General features: G+C 46.1%; 1 protein-coding gene across 1 annotated transcript; it reads left to right on the forward strand.

Moving 5' to 3' along the window:
- Positions 1 to 979: 979 nt before the first annotated feature.
- LOC135504432 (protein FAM110A-like) lies at positions 980 to 12,421 on the forward strand. The gene is made up of 3 exons (XM_064923035.1): positions 980 to 1,103; positions 8,727 to 9,041; positions 9,193 to 12,421. Exon 3 carries the CDS (start codon positions 9,201 to 9,203, stop codon positions 10,587 to 10,589), a length of 1,389 nt encoding a protein of 462 aa, XP_064779107.1. The 5' UTR covers positions 980 to 1,103; positions 8,727 to 9,041; positions 9,193 to 9,200; the 3' UTR covers positions 10,590 to 12,421.
- The last annotated feature ends 3,351 nt before the right edge of the window (positions 12,422 to 15,772 follow it).

Here is a 15,772-nt window from a genome sequence, read left to right on the forward strand (position 1 = left end):
GACTGGTCTCGCTGTCCTCTGTTTTTTTTTAATGAGACCCTGAGAGAGAGGAGGACATTATTTGGTGGGATAAAATGTTATTAACTGGCGTTTTTAAATCATGACATAAATATTACACTATTTTAGTGTTGATGTTCTTTACCATACACACACAGCTAGCTAGTGTAATTTTTGAGTGGAAGGCCAGTGCGATTCTCAATGTGCTGTGTCAGGAAAATGAATGGGTAGTTTCATAATTCTACCCACAGAGCCCTGTCCATAGCACCCCGCTCTACACCACGGTTGGCCATAAATAAGCAAGACGTGCAGGTTTTGGACCGTAGAAGAGAAGTACTGTAAAGTCTGGGCCTTGCTTCCAGGAAGCCATCAAGCTGCTGATATGAATGGACTTGGATATAGACTCACACAGGGCTGGGTAACACAGCCTAGTCTTTTCCATGTATTCCCAGTAGGACTGCTGCTGTAACACAGGTCAACCAGGCTTACTGACGGGCTATATCCTCAGCCACACCGGCACATGACTTTCTTGTCTTTCACCCAGCTTTCTCTGAGTTATATCACGTTGTCTAACAGACCAGAGGTGTTTTTCAGCTGGAATAACCTCTGGGGAAAGTGGAAGTCCATAGAACGGTTAAGAGATTGTTTGGGACAAATTATTTTATGGTGGTTAAAAATGATGCTTTAAATTTTGTTTCACAGTTGACTGGCAGTTTTACTGGAATCCTTCACTGGGACCATTCCTTTGCTCATCTGTAACAGGTAAAGGAAAATGTGTCTCGGCTAACCCTTTAAATGGGAAGAAAGTGTAAGGGATCTCACGTGACTGAGGAAGTGGCCCTGCATGGCTGCTTCCTGCCTCCAGAGTGGCTGTTCCTGATTCAAGGCAAAGGGTGGAGTGAGCGCAGGAGGAGGAGTTTTTCAGTGAGGGAGTGAACCAGCCTCTACAGGTTTGTGTTCAGGCAGAACTCCGCATACACACACTCAGGACCCAGATGCATGCTCTACATTCTCATAGTCAGCTTTCACTCTAGCGGGCTTGATTTTCCAGTGTTCTTGTCCAGATCTTTGAGACTCTGCTGAGGATTCCACTCGTGAACACACAAGTAAGTAGGAGTGTTTAGAAGTGGTTTGTGTTTGTTTGATTCTACACCATGGGCTTGGGTGTTCTGTTATTTTAGGTAACCAAACTTTGACTCAAGGGAAGTAACTTTTGTACTCCAGAATGTAAATGATATTCATATTAACCCGAAGCACATTCCATTTGTAACTAGATGCATGTACTTTTGCAGTATTCAGTTGAAGTCGGAAGTTTACATACATTTAGGTTTGAGTCATTAAAACTAGTTTTTCAACCACTCCACAAATTTCTTGTTAACGAACTATAGTATTGGCAAGTCTGTTAGGACATCTACTTCGTGCATGACACAAACAATTGTTGGAAAAATTACTTACAGTGAATTAATCTGTCTGTATCACAATTCCAGTGGGTCAGAAGGTAACATGTTGACTGTGCCTTTAAACAGCTTGGGAAATTCCAGAAAATTATGTTATGGCTTTAGAGGCTTCTGATAGGCTAATTGACATAATTTGAGTCAATTGGAGGTGTACCTGTGGATGTATTTCAAGGCCTACTTTCAAACTCAGTGGCTCTTTGCTTGACATCATGGGAAAATCAAAAGAAATCAGCCAAGACCTCAGAAAAAATTGTAGACCTCCACAAGTCTGGTTCATCCTTGGGAGCAATTTCCAAACGCCTGAAGGTACCATGTTCATCTGTACAAACAATAGTATGCAAGTATAAACACCATTGGACCACGCAGCAGTCATACCGCTCAGGAAGGAGACGCGGTCTGTTTCCTAGAGATGAACGTACTTTGGTGCGAAAAGTGCAAATCAATCCCCGAACAACAGCAAAGGACCTTGTGAAGATGCTGAAGGAAACAGGTAGAAAAGTATCTATATCCACAGTAAAAGCGAGTCCTATATCGACAGAACTTGAAAGGCCGCTCAGCAAGGAAGAAGCCACTGCTCCAAAACCGCAATTAAAAAAGCCAGACTACGGTTTGTAACTGCACATGGGGACAAAGATCATACTTTTTGGAGAAATGTCCTCTGGTCTGATGAAACAAAAATAGAACTGTTTGGTCATAATGACCATCGTTATGTTTGGAGGAATAAGGGGGCGCTTGCAAGCCGAAGAACACCATCCCAACCGTGAAGCACGTGGGTGGCAGCATCATGTTGTGGCGGTGCTTTTCTGCAGGAGGGACTGGTGCACTTCAAAATAAATGTCGTCATGAGAAGGAAAATTATGTAGATGTATTGAAGCAACATCTCAAGACATCAGTTTGGAAGTTAAAGCTTGGTTGCAAATGGGTCTTTGAAATGGACAATGACCCCAAGCATACTTCCAAAGTTGTGGCAAAATGGCTAAAGGACAACAAAGTCAAGGTATTTGAGTGGTCATCACAAAGCCCTGACCTCAATCCCATAGTACATTTGTAGGCAGAACTGAAAGCGTGTGAGCAAGGAGGCCTACAAACCTGACTCCGTTACACCAGCTCTGTCAGGAAGAATGGGCCAAAATTCACCCCAACTTATTGTGGTAAGCTTGTGGAAGGCTACCCAAAATGTTTGACCCAAGTTAAACAATTTACAGGCAATGCTACCAAATGCTAATTGAGTATATGTACACTTCTGACCCACTGGGAATGTGTTGAAGGAAATGTAAGCAGAAATTAGTCACCCTCTACTATTATTCTGACATTTCACATTCTTAAAATGAAGTGGTGATCCTAACTGACCTAAGCCAGGGAATTTCTACTAGTATTAATTGGCAGGAATTGTGAAACTGAGTGTAAATGTATTTGGCTAAAGTGAATGTAAACTTCTGACTTCAACTGTAGTGAAAACCTATCTATCGTATGGAGACCTCTATCCATCAGACACAGCCGCTGTCCATCCTCTCTGGCTCCTGTGGTCTCATGGTGGTTTGAATTTTCCTAACCTAAATACTGGCCTTGATTATAAAAGTTGGCAGCTCTGCTTCAAGACAATCATCTCTTGCCCTAATTTGGGTGACAGTATGTATGGCAGTGGAAGAATTTAAGAGTAAACACATTCTTGCCAACAATGCATTTGAGAATGAGCATGTTGAAAACCATGGTGATGATAATCATGTAGGGCAGTTGGGGTAATGTAGCTTTAAGTCAGAATCACATGTTGGCTGGGGAATGTTTTGTCTCTGCTGTCAGCCTGTGTGTATAGGCTAGTGTATAGTGGCCATATCTCCTCTGGCCTTCAGCTAAAACAAACAGAACATCCCCACTCTCTCAGGGGCACTTTGGGCTTTCTGCCTGCATATGGCAAAACAAGCTGGGATTCCAGGGGTTAATCATTGGATGATGACTGCGAAGCGTGTCTGTGGAAAAGTGGGGTTCTCTGGCAAAGCCAACACTGAGGCACCGCCGACGACTCAGCCCGGCCACTCTCTTCCCCAGCATCACGTCTCTGTGATTACTGGCTGGCTGGCTAGGGACATGTCTGTGTGATTGCGCCCGCGCCTGCATTTTGGAATGCATTCATTGCTGAAGGGGGATTTGTACTCCCTCTCTTCCCCTTAGGCTGAGCTACCACAGTAAAGGCCAGCCCTGTGTAATTGTCTTGTCTATACTGTGTTATCTAACATTAAGATTAGTCATGATGAGGAGGGACGCAGGGTCGTAAAGTTGCTCAGCAGGGGACTGAACACTGAGCCCTAGGGTTTTCAGAGAAACACGAACGCTTGTGACCATTTTATAATAGAGAGATGACAGTTGAGATTGAGTTGGAACACTTTGATTTGTTAGGGTAATATGGGCTATATGGAACACTGTCTAATCCTCTGTCAACATGACTGAGTTTTTCCTGGTAGGCCCTACTTTCAGAATTCTCTTTGAACCCCTTTCTCTTTTTTCCTAGTGGGCTAATGTGGACAAATTACAGATGTCTTTGTCCGTATGTTTGCGCTACAGAGCTTAGCTCCCCTAGGGAGCGCTGTACCACCTGCTGTTGTTTCATTACCTCTTCATTTAGCCTAAGCCACACATGGTTATACACTGCTCAGTTTAGCGAGAGATGGGTCAGTGTGAAGGATGTGTTTTGTGTGCGCATGTTTGCGTGCGACATCTGTCTGTGTGAGGGGGGGTGGGGGGCAGTAGAGTAGACGGTCAGTTGGAATCTCCAGTGTATGTAATTGTGAATGGGATTTTGTATCCTGAAGCCATAGACAGACAGTGATGGTTTAGAGGGGGAGTTATGCTCCAATGACTAGCTCTTATCTGACTCTGTTGACTTTGTCCTGCTGGGTGTGTGATTGTTAAGGCGGGGGTGTTGGCAGGCACAGAGAACATCTGTACTTGTACCCTAACGGGCACTCGAGTATGGGGTTTCTCGCCATCCATCTCTCAGCCCAATCTGCATTAGCCTAACTTTAATGCAGTTCAGCATGTGTGTGGAGGATATGGCATAGGTTCAATGTATACAAGGTTACAGGTTTTAGATCCTGTGAAATTTGCTGATACTGTGGAGTTGCAGCAGCAGTCCTCTCCTGGGAAAACCTATCTACTTTGCTCCAGTAAAACCTCTTAAATCACCCCCTGGAGACAGTGGTTGATAACCTCTGAACTGTTGGGTGACCATAAATCTGGAGCACAGTGGGTGGTGGGGTTAGTGGTGAAAATCTGTCTCTGTGCTATTCATTGGGTTGCCAATGGTTGTTTTTAGTAGAGCTATCTTGGTTTTGGTCTTTTTACAGGTTTTATTGTTGCTGTGAGTGAGGTTATCAAGTCTGACATTTTTAAAATTTCCTTGCTCTGTAGTTTGCCTGTTAGATTAGTGGAGAAGGCCAATACATACATAGCTCCGCAAAGTGAGGTGAGTTCACAGCTCTGCAGGGTCCTCTAGCCTCTCAGTCCAGCAGGACAAACAGTCAGTCACACCATCTCACTGTGTTTGTTTGTATATCCATCTCGGTCACGTTTCCTGTTGTGAAATGAGTCACTGCTTCCTTCTATATGTGTGTTGTAGCCTACCTGAGAAACCACGGCCAATGGCAGCTTCGCTTCCCCCTCTTTCTGTGGTGACTCTTCTGTAGAAGGTGGCACCCCTGTTGTTGTCCTTCAGTCTGAGGTCAATGTCCAGCAGGCCAAGGCTACTGGGGAAACCAACTGACTCCTGATTGGCAGGCTCACTTGGCTCCTGACTTGAAACTGCTTTCCAAGACTACTGTCTGCCACTTTAACCCTTTACAATAGCACCACTGCCTGACGGAAGCCCTCTTTTATCCCGAAGCATATGAATTGTAAGGCTGTATTCTTCAGGAATTCCTCTGTTCAGTCCTGACCTCTTCCTCACTGTCTCTTAAACCCCCTGCTCTCTGTCTCCGTCTCTGTCACGTGATAGATATTATGGGAGAAGCAAATTGCTTCCAGTCACATAATTCCCTTGTAATTACCCCTCATGGCTCTCTTGCCATGTACTCTGTGGGCTGCTTCTTCCTTTCAGCCAGAGGCCACTGGGTTGGTGCTGACCACAGATAGATGGAGCACCTGTGGCTTCATGTGCTTTTCTCATAAGGCATAGCATTCTCCACTAATCATCAGCTGGATGAAAAACTGTACACTCAACAAAACAGAGGTAGAATATTGCTGTGAGCCTGGTTAGGGAGAGCACAGCAATTTCCATTCTCCACTTGTGGTCATTCCAACCACAGTGAGTGATGTAGTTGAATGTTCAGCCAGGCAGGCAGCATGTCATGCAATTGGAGGTGTTTTTATTTCTGACAGGAGGTAGGTATTCCTGGCCCGTTCTTTCCCCCGAACCCCCCCTGTACAGTTGCCAGGTTTCTGAGGGTCTCTTGTTATTAGATCAGTTCACACCTCAGCCTGGGGCAGGAACTAGTTAAAGTTGAATTTATTTATGCCAAAGAAAACAAGTGATAAACAACAATACAAAAACCAGTATGACATTGACGTTTACATAACCACACCCAAAATGCATTGTTAGTTTATGGACCTGCACTGTGTTGGTGGCTTTCCAATGAGACTGCTTTAGTTCGTCTGGCTACCCGAACGATGGGCTCACATACTCCCTTAAAAGACCGTCGCTTGAAAAATGAGAAAAAAAACGGCAGTAGTACTGTTTGTCCATTTTGAGACGTTGTAGCCAGGACACATCCTCAATAGTCACAATTAATCTAAGAAAAGTCAAGAAGTCTGTCATGAATTTACTTTTTTTGCCAAGGAGATCTGATTCTGGGAAGCATGAGGAACACCTTTACCCTCGCCGCACCAGGGTGTCGCCAGTGTTTTATGTTAATGTTAGCGCCAGTGTTATTGTGTTTCCATCAGGCGTGTGACACTAAAGACTTGTGGCGGCCAGACTCAACAACCTCTGCATCATTCAAGACTGTTGCTTTGTGGCGTGTTTTAAAGTTTATCTAGCCATATTGTTATGTAGATGCCAGCTTCGAAGTACCCTGGGCCTTGCCTGGGCTCCAAGTTAGAGCAGCTCCGCTGGATCCATGACCCAGTGAGACACGGGTGCTGGCCTGTGATTGAAAACAAAAGTCTGAGCCTTTTGGGTAAATCTTCATTTGTAAATGTGGCAACAACTGTGGATCTACCTCTGAATGACAATGGCTGGTGCTTCAGGAAGAGATGGGTCGGTTGTGTTTACACACCTTCCTTGTTAATACACAGCATTTGGGATTCATAGCCGTATCACTGGCTGGGGGCACAGATAACAAAGCGAGTGGGTTTCAGGATTATGCCATCTGTTAGGGTGGGTTTTATATGGGCGGTAGGCAGTGGCACCGTCCAGGAAGAAGATGATTACCCTCTCTTATCACCAGGAACAGGAGAGGTTTATGATAATTACCAGAACAATCATTTGTTTGTGATTACATCCAGCATGTGTAACCATACAATAATGGTAACCAGACACTAGCAGGCTTGTGGTAGTTAATTGGGCAGTTGACTTAGGTCAGGGGGGGTTACTGAGTCTCTTGTCTGAATGAAAATGTGGGTTCTGGAAAGGGTACTGTCTGTCTGAGATTGTCTAGCCTTTGACCACCAGCTGCTATGTTGGAGTGTTTGACAGTGTCCTGCCCTCGTGTGTATGTCAGTGGCCCTGTAGGGTTGCAGCCTCGCCTGCATGTTTGAGGTGCTGTACAGTAACTGTGGATGTGAATGATGACTGGGTCGGGGTCTAGCACAGACACCAGAGAGCCTGCCAGCCACCTCACCCCTCTGCCTGAACAACTGTGCCAGCTATTAAAAGACCTGCCTCTTCGAGACAGCTGTGTGTGTGTGTGTGTGTGTGGTGTGTGTGTGTGTGAGGAGAGATTGAACTGCACACGGCAATGCAACCTTGTTTTATGTGCCACTGTCATGATTACAGTCACGTCCTTCCTGTTATTTCTGTTCTCTCAATGCTCCCTATGGCTCACCTGTTATACAGACCCTTTGAGTGATTGCACACTGTACGGTACACTAACCATTCCATTCCTATGTTCATATCTATCCATTTTGGTAGCTGACTGGTAGACTTAGGGTCATACTACATTTCACATTATTTTATAGCAGGATGTGGCATATCGAGACATTTCCTACTAGAATTCTATGCCCTTTCGGTGGAGATTTCTCCTTTTGGTTTGTCACATGCAGAGGATGAAAGGAGCCGTGTGTGTTAGTAGTACGGGCTGATATCTGTCGGTCCTGCTTTCTCTCTCTCTGATGCTGCTAGAGAGGGGGGACATGAGCTCTGGGAGACAGCAAGGCTATTAAAAGATTAATAAAAAAAATGTACAGCGGAATATGATCATAGTGGTGATAAGGGGAAAGAGATGAGCCCAGCCAGCAGTAACGCTCAGTGTGATGTAATCCGGGGCTTTGATGGTGTAACTGTAATGAAGAGAAATTACATTCGGAATTGCTTTTCAATTCCTCTGAAACTGGGGATCAAGAAAGGAGGAGACAGAATTGGTGGACGAGAGCAGCTGTCATCGGCTGTGAGAATAGACATGGGAACAGCAAGGGAGCAATTCTCTTCTTTCTCCACATGTATTAAGAGTACTTAAAGTCCAATCTTTACCAGGAATATGTGATGCTCCTGAGATTGACAGGATATGAAACATGATCGGCTGATGTCTTTACAGTTTTGCTCTTCTCATATTTCTTCACATACTTTCTCTCACTGTATGGCTATAGTGTTGAACAAAGAGCAGAACAAGTGGAGCAGTTGAGGATGTTGAAATGTTTTAATAAGACCCTGTTTGATGCAATTCGATGTAAAATATTGCAGCTTTTTTACCCACCTCTCCCCTTTTTTTCTTCTCCCTTTCAAATAATTGAATTTGAATGAAAATTCAGTTTTGTTGTCGGTGGGGGGAGGGGTGCAATTGGTCAGAATCCTTTGACTAAAGCCAATAGCAGCGTAGCTCCCAACCTCCACCCCTCCCTGCCCTGCTGAGATTCCCTGTCTCTCCTGTGATTGGCTGCATTGGGACTCAGCAGCCGGAGGCAGTGAGTGTGTTTAGGGGAGGAGTCGGATGGCGTATTAAAGCCGGCCGGTCTGCTGTCCTTTTGCTTAAGAGTGCTCCCGTGTGTGTTTGTTAATGTGGAGCAGTAACGTTACAGGGTGATTCTCCTGTTGTCTGACAGTCTTCCTCTCTCTCTCCTCTCCAGGAGCCCTGCTGGAGCTTCACTCCTGGAACCCTGAGAATTTGTGGAGCTGCCAGATCTGTTGCTTTTCCGGGACGGACAGAAGGATCAGGAGATTGAGTTGCTCTGTCAGTCTGCCTGTGTGATCTAGTTACCAACCAGCGGCAGCTAGGCTAACCCCAGGATCTGCCCCCGTTGGGTCACTGAGCCAGACTGATGTGGAATGTGAACCATGGTGACCCTGTTCCACAATTAGCCTTTCAGTGAAGAGGACAGATAGGGACGACGTGAAGAAGAAGAAAAGGAGAAGTAAGAGCAGCAGCAGTAGCAGATAAACCGGTAAGAAAGTTAATTGGTCCTTGGGTGAGAGGGGGGGGGATAAAGGGGCTGTGCAAAACACCTATTTTCTCTGGCTTGAGACAGTTGTGAGCACAAAAAGGACGTTGACCATTACTGTCTCACGCTTGACTTCTCTCTGCTTTTCTTTCAGACCCCAAAATGCCTGTAGAGACCCTCCGGCCCTCGGACGGGTGCCTGGTGGGGGTCCCCTTCACCTCAGCCATGCCTTTCCGCATCCTCAACAAGGGACCCGACTACTTCCGGCGGCCCGCGGAGCCTGGAGCCCGTAAGCTGAGCGCGGTGGAGCGTCTGGAGGCGGACAAGGCCAAGTATGTGAAGAGCCAGCAGGTGGTGCTCACCAGGCAGGAGCCTGTCAAACCACCCATCATCCGCAAGCCTCTGCTGTCCCCGGGCATGATGCTGCAGTGTCGGATCAATGCCCCCCCGGCCCGCAAGGTCCCGCGGCGGCCGGCTGACTCAGAGAACACAGGAGGGGTAGGGTGGCGGAGGGGACCCCCTCTTAACCTGGATATCCTCAACAACCTCATCAACGTGTGTGATGGACCCCTGCACTGCTCCCCGTCTCCCGTCCCTTCCTCGCCCTCCGCCTCCTCTCCTTCATCAGGAGGGAACAGCATGGGGAATAGACTCTTAGCTGACCAGGAGAGGAGCAACCGAGTCCTGAACAACTTTAAACATGTTAATAACTGCAACACCTCCACCACATCCTCCTCTTCCACCTCTCCCTTTAACAACAACAGCCAGGCCTCCCCTGCTGAGCCCAGCCGCCTGCCCCCTCCTGTCCCAGCACGGGGCATCAGGGTGGGGGTGCCAGTGCCCTACAGCACTCCAACCTCAGTGACAGTGCGCAGGGTGGATGTTAGGCCCCAGGCTGAGGTGAGGAAGCCCCTGAGGACCCACCTCCGGCCTCCGATCAAGCCCAGACAGACTGCCCAGCCCCAGGTAGCCCAGCCACAGGCCCCACCACCACCACCTCCACAGCAGCCCCAGACTCAACCTCTGTCCCTCACCCCCATGCAGGCTCTCCCCTCTTCCCCACCCTACCTGCCTCCCAGCCCCATGGTGTTCGGGGCCGGTATGATGCCCCCAGCCTCTCCTGCTTTCACCCGCATGTCCTCAGCCAGTTCCAGGGGGTCTCGGCCCGGGTCGGCTCGTAAACACCCCTCCCTACACCGCTCCAAGTCTGACCTGAGCGACCGGTACTCACGAGCCACAGCCGACCTGGAGCGCTTCTTCAACTACTGTGGGCTGCACCCAGAGGAGGTAGAGGGCATGGGGGGAGTGGAGCGCTTCACCAGGGCCAGCTCAGACATCGTGTCTGTGTCCAAGATGCGCAGCGTCAGCACCCCCAGCTCTGAGTGTGAGCAGGCCCGGGAACAGGGGGAGGACGAGGATGAGGAGGGTCCTGCCCGACCTGGGGAGCGTGTCCCCTACGGAATCTCAGTCATCGAGAGGAATGCTCGTGTCATCAAGTGGCTATACGGGATCCGCCAGGCGCGGGACTCCAATGCTGTGTCCAATGTTTAGAGGAAAGAGACAGGACAGGGAGGCTCTGGAATGATACCCAGGCCTGTCCCACATTGTTTTTTTTTTTTTAATTTGGAAAAATCCCACAGACCATTGAGGGGTCTTTGGTATATATTTTTTTTATTTTTGTTTCAAGGAGGACATTGTTATTCTGTTGCCTTACCTCATGTTTTAGAATATAAGGTTTTTTTTGGAGGGGGGAGAGCACTCTGGAGATTGAACCATCAATCTTTCAAAGTCGGAGAGCACTCTGGAGCACATGAATTCATCTGGGCTGCAGGTCAGGACTGCTTCCCGGGAAGAACAGGACAAGCAATCACACTTCTCAAACAAACATTGAAAGCAATCATGTCAGGGATAGAAATGACTGAATGCTGAGGAGGATGTTGATGGGTGTAGACCAGTGATGCTGTGGTCCCTGCTGTCTGTCTGTCACACAGGTACTAAGGATGCTGTGTAGAGTGTCCCAGAGCCCTGTTGTGTCTGCACTGGGGTTGGAGCTAGTCTGATGATGCAAGAATAGACTGTGTGTGTGTGTGTGTGTGTGTGTGTGAAGAGCAAGTAAGACTTAGAACCCCATTGATACTGTGAAACATGAGAGCTTTTTTTAAATTTTTTTACCTTAGCTTTAAGACTTAATACCGTTGATGTTGATTCCAGCATGCAAGTGAAAGTCAATATATTTGTGGGTCATCCCAACATAGCACAATCACCTGTACTCACAAATACACAATGAAAACAGACGTTTTCAGGTCTGCGACGGAGTAACGTCTGTAGCTGTGTACTGCATTGTCTGTATTGCAGGTGAGCATGGTCTCTAATCAAGCATTGGTGCAGTTTAGTGTTTCTGTTTATTCAGTGAAGAAGTATGTCTGGGTGTGGATGAGATGTGGTAAGTGTAGGGTGGATGGGTAGGGGTGCTGTCTGGGATTGGAGGTGAGCAACGTCAAACACTGCTCAATGGAAGGGGGATCATGATGGTTGGAGTAGGAAAGGGGGAATTCTCTGAAAATAAACAGGGGGTGACTTCGGTTCTGCGTGTCCTCGACAGCCTGCAGAGAAGATGGACCAATATGTATTTTAAAAATGCAATTTGAAGTTGTTACAAAACTATTGTAATCGTACTATTCAACAACTGGTGCATAGCATTCAAGCTTTGTACAAAAGTGCAATCTGGTTGCATCTATGTGAAACACACACACACACAGACAAACCCACACATTATATGCACACAAAATCCAGGCACCAGCCACCTGCACAACATTAGTGTGTGTTGTGTAAGTGAATTCTGAAGTATGTGTAATGATAATATGTACTCTGCAGGGTTGGAGTCAATTCCATTTCAAATGATTGGAATGGAATTGACCCCAGCCCTGGCACTCTGCTCTGTGTGAAGGGAAAAGAGGGGAGGCTGTTTATTTATGTGATTTCCTGTTCCTCTCAGAGGAGACTGATGGAGGGCTCAGTGGTGAGACGATGTGTAGGTCTAGGACTGAGCTCCACGGTCTGTTGATGTGCTTTTGAGGTCAGCAGTGTCTGGCTGCCCAAAGAAGAGTCAAGCTACAACTTGCAACATGGTGTTTTTCTTAACATGTCAATAAAGAATAAAGTTTTAGGAAAAATATATTTCCCTGGTAAGTGATTATGCTTTCAGTGCCTACCAAAATATTCAATGGTGTAGAGTTTGTCATCGAGTTGAATGTCTTAAGGTCATTGTGATGGCATATGGACATACTCTGCCAAGTTCTGAGATTTTCAATGTGATGCGGGTCCAGAGGAACACACACAGCTGTTCCTAGGAGCGCTCCCATGTCCCTTTTGACAAGTAAAAAAAATATATATTTTATGTTTTTCTATAGTCTCATCCATTATTTAGAATGGAAAACTGTTTATTTAGTACATCGTGCTACAGTTCTATTTTCTTCCTGATATGCCACAGGTCCAGAAGAGTGCTGGGGGCCCGATTTAGCCTTTCTTGCGCTCGCCATTCCTTCGGGCTTCTCATTAGTTGGTGTTTTAGACCTACCTTATGCAGGTGCGTCATGGCCTTTGCAGACGTGGTTCCCTTGCGCGTGCTGAATAAATGTAATTCAACTGTTGAAAACCATTTCACTTGCTGTGTTTTCAGTACATTTATCATCAGCCATTCCTTTTAAACACCGTGTACCTTTTTTTTTTTAGTTTGACTTTGGGCGACACAGCCAATAGAATATATTTAGAGAACCGGTTCAGAATATTAGGGATCAATGAAAGAAAGCCATGTAAATACTGACATATTCATCGTCATTTCAGCACCAATTGGTAGTTTTACAAATATTCTCATCTTGTAGATTTATTAGGGTGAGGAAAGTATTTATGAATCATAAACAGGTTAGGAGAGCTTTTACGCACAAAAGAAAATGGTTTGATTCATTCTGAAAAATACCACATTGTTCTTCAACCCACGGTAATGTTGGAAGGTTAGTGTACATGTAATGGGGAGAATAGTGTACAATCGTAGCCTTGTCTATTGCCTGCACTAACCATGGAGCTTTGACACAGCAAAATATTGCGCCGTGCGTTGGCTTCAAACTGTCATTGCTTGGTCTGCGCACTGCTCCATAATTATTTCATTCGCCTACATGTCTTTTTATAATGTCAACTATTCCTAATGATCCTCAGAAACAACCACACGGCTGCGACCGCATTTACAGAAGAACCAAGTAAATGAAGTGACTATGTAGGCTGTACCAACTGAAGGGAACTAACAGTCAATTCACAGTTGAATATGTGTGGTTATTAGGCCTACTGACAGTGGCTAATATTTAACATGATGGAAACAGAGGAAGTCAGGATAGCCTATATTTAAGTCATTCGAGAGCGTGCCCATCCCTCCAAGTTAAGTCCGTACAATTTAGATTATGCGTAATGGCACAGCATTTTCATAAACTTTGTGGGAAAGTTGATATGCTTCAGTTTGCTGCCATATGACTGGTTTCACATTTGTCTCCAGAGATCAGAAGGTAAAATAATCTAAACGATTGTCATTTATTTTCACAATCCCCTTATCCAAACGCATTACTCATTTACCTAGCTCTTATCAATTTGTAAATGACAGTGCATGGAGAATGGTGTTATTTCAATCTGAAAAATAAAGTCAATTTTTCATTTTTTTTCTCATAGTTTCCTTGAGCGTAAAGGTGGTAGAATTATTAGGGCATTAAGTTACGGTCAGAATACGGCACCAGCTATTCTCATGCTTAAGTTCAAGATCAGAATCCACAGAGAGAAAGGTGCATATAAAGGGGATTCCATTCCATTTACGGAAGCTTATTTGCCTACTTTGCCCAGTTGTCTTCAATGGAGCATTTCTCCTTCATACTGACAGAGAGGAGGATGGATAGGGAATAGATGGGGAGGGGGCTGAGTTGGGGTTGTAACCCAGCTGCTGAATTCCATAGTGGCCCTGCCTGCCAAACCCTGTCCCATGGCACATTACTTCAACATCACCTCCTCACCCAAGGATGTGTTCTGATTTAGGGTGCAGGTTTAAGTAGCTTTGGGGAGGGTTATAGTGTTGATAGTATTGGGGCAGCAATGTGCTATGGATCCATAAACAAAGCAATAAATATTGTCCCTGAGGCTGGGATGAGGCCCAGTGGAACCAACCACCTATCACTCTGGTCAGCAGTGGTTCATGTCCAGCCCTCAGTGGAGAGAGAGAGAGGAAGAGGAGGAAAGGATGGTTGAGAGAGTGCACCTTCTGCATGCCAATATGCTGGGTGTTAGGGCTTATACTGAATGAGCAGACTCCCTTGGTCTGGGAAGACCAGTGTTGTTAGGAACACGGGCATAAGGACAACAGACAAGGCAACTACTGCCATTGTGTTTTTAGTATGCCTTATTGGCCCCTCTCAAATTAGCTTTTCAAAAGTAGAGGATCCTATGACGTGAAATGTGGCATTTCAAGACACAAGGCGAATGTTGGAGTGCGGGACAGGAAGTAAACTCAAGCATATTTCCTGTGTTATCCCATGCTCTGTCGTTTCCAATTAGACTGACAGACAAACAAACGGGATCAGCTAGCTCTCAGGCAGAGTGAGTGAGGAAGGCATAGAGGAGGCCATATATCCATATTGACTGAGAGATCCGCTGGGCTCTGGTGCTCTGCAAGGGGAAAAACACACACACACACATCTGCATTTTCTCACAATCACACACACTCGTGGAAATGTAGCCGTCTTAGTGTGTACTGCATGTTTGCTTTGTGTATGTCTGTTCTGTGGGTGAGTTTGTGTGTGTGTGGAGTCTGACTTTAGACTATGAGGCCTGGGTTAAACGGGGGGGGGGGGCTAGGGAGAGTTTGTGTTGTAAACTGAAGACTTCATGAGCCCTAGTTCCTATAAGAAGGCTTCTGCTAATGTATGTCAAGCCCTGACACACTCACCCACCGGTGGGAGGGAGGGAGGATGACAGACAGTGATAAGCTGATTAGGGACAAGGGGCAGATGGGGTCTGTGTGTGTGTACATGCTCTGGGTGCTGTATCCTGTGGGAAAACTGGGGGACAGTATGGTTTTTAACTTAGCATGTTGCAGCACTCCACATGGATCACATCATAACTTACCTGCTACACTGACGCGGAGGCATATTTAGCCTTTTCTGTACATACAAATACAGCCTCTAAATGGTACTGTTCAGTACAATACGCAACTGGAGCCCCTATGGCTCTAGCTGCAGTCAGATCAGCAACTTCTAACCATAATCTTTAAAAGCTAAACTGTGAAACCATCTTTAGATCAGCTGAAAGGGACGAACGAGTGCCAGTCTGGCAAGGGATATAGGGCTGATGATGCCGGCGAAACAGGACATTTATAGATTGTGTAAAACATATTGACAATATAACACGTCAGCCTATCTAACCCACTAACAGAAAGGAAGATTCCCATGTTTTAGATGACGATGGCAAACAAGGTTATTAGTAAGGTGTCTGTGCTTGCTACTGTTTTGCAACAGTGAAGTCATAGCGTGGGAGGGCAGGAGTGCAGAGCCATGTCTAAACCCATTTCTGTCGGATCTCTTACAGGGCGTTCAGAGACACCAACGTGTCACTTTAGGAGGCGTGCAAAGCAACTCCTTTAATAATGTATCAAGCTCGTAAACGAACAGGTGAATGCAGAATAAACACTTGAGACACTCAAACAA

This window comes from Oncorhynchus masou, chromosome 18 (genome assembly GCF_036934945.1).
Source record: "Oncorhynchus masou masou isolate Uvic2021 chromosome 18, UVic_Omas_1.1, whole genome shotgun sequence".
Taxonomy (NCBI): domain Eukaryota; kingdom Metazoa; phylum Chordata; class Actinopteri; order Salmoniformes; family Salmonidae; genus Oncorhynchus; species Oncorhynchus masou.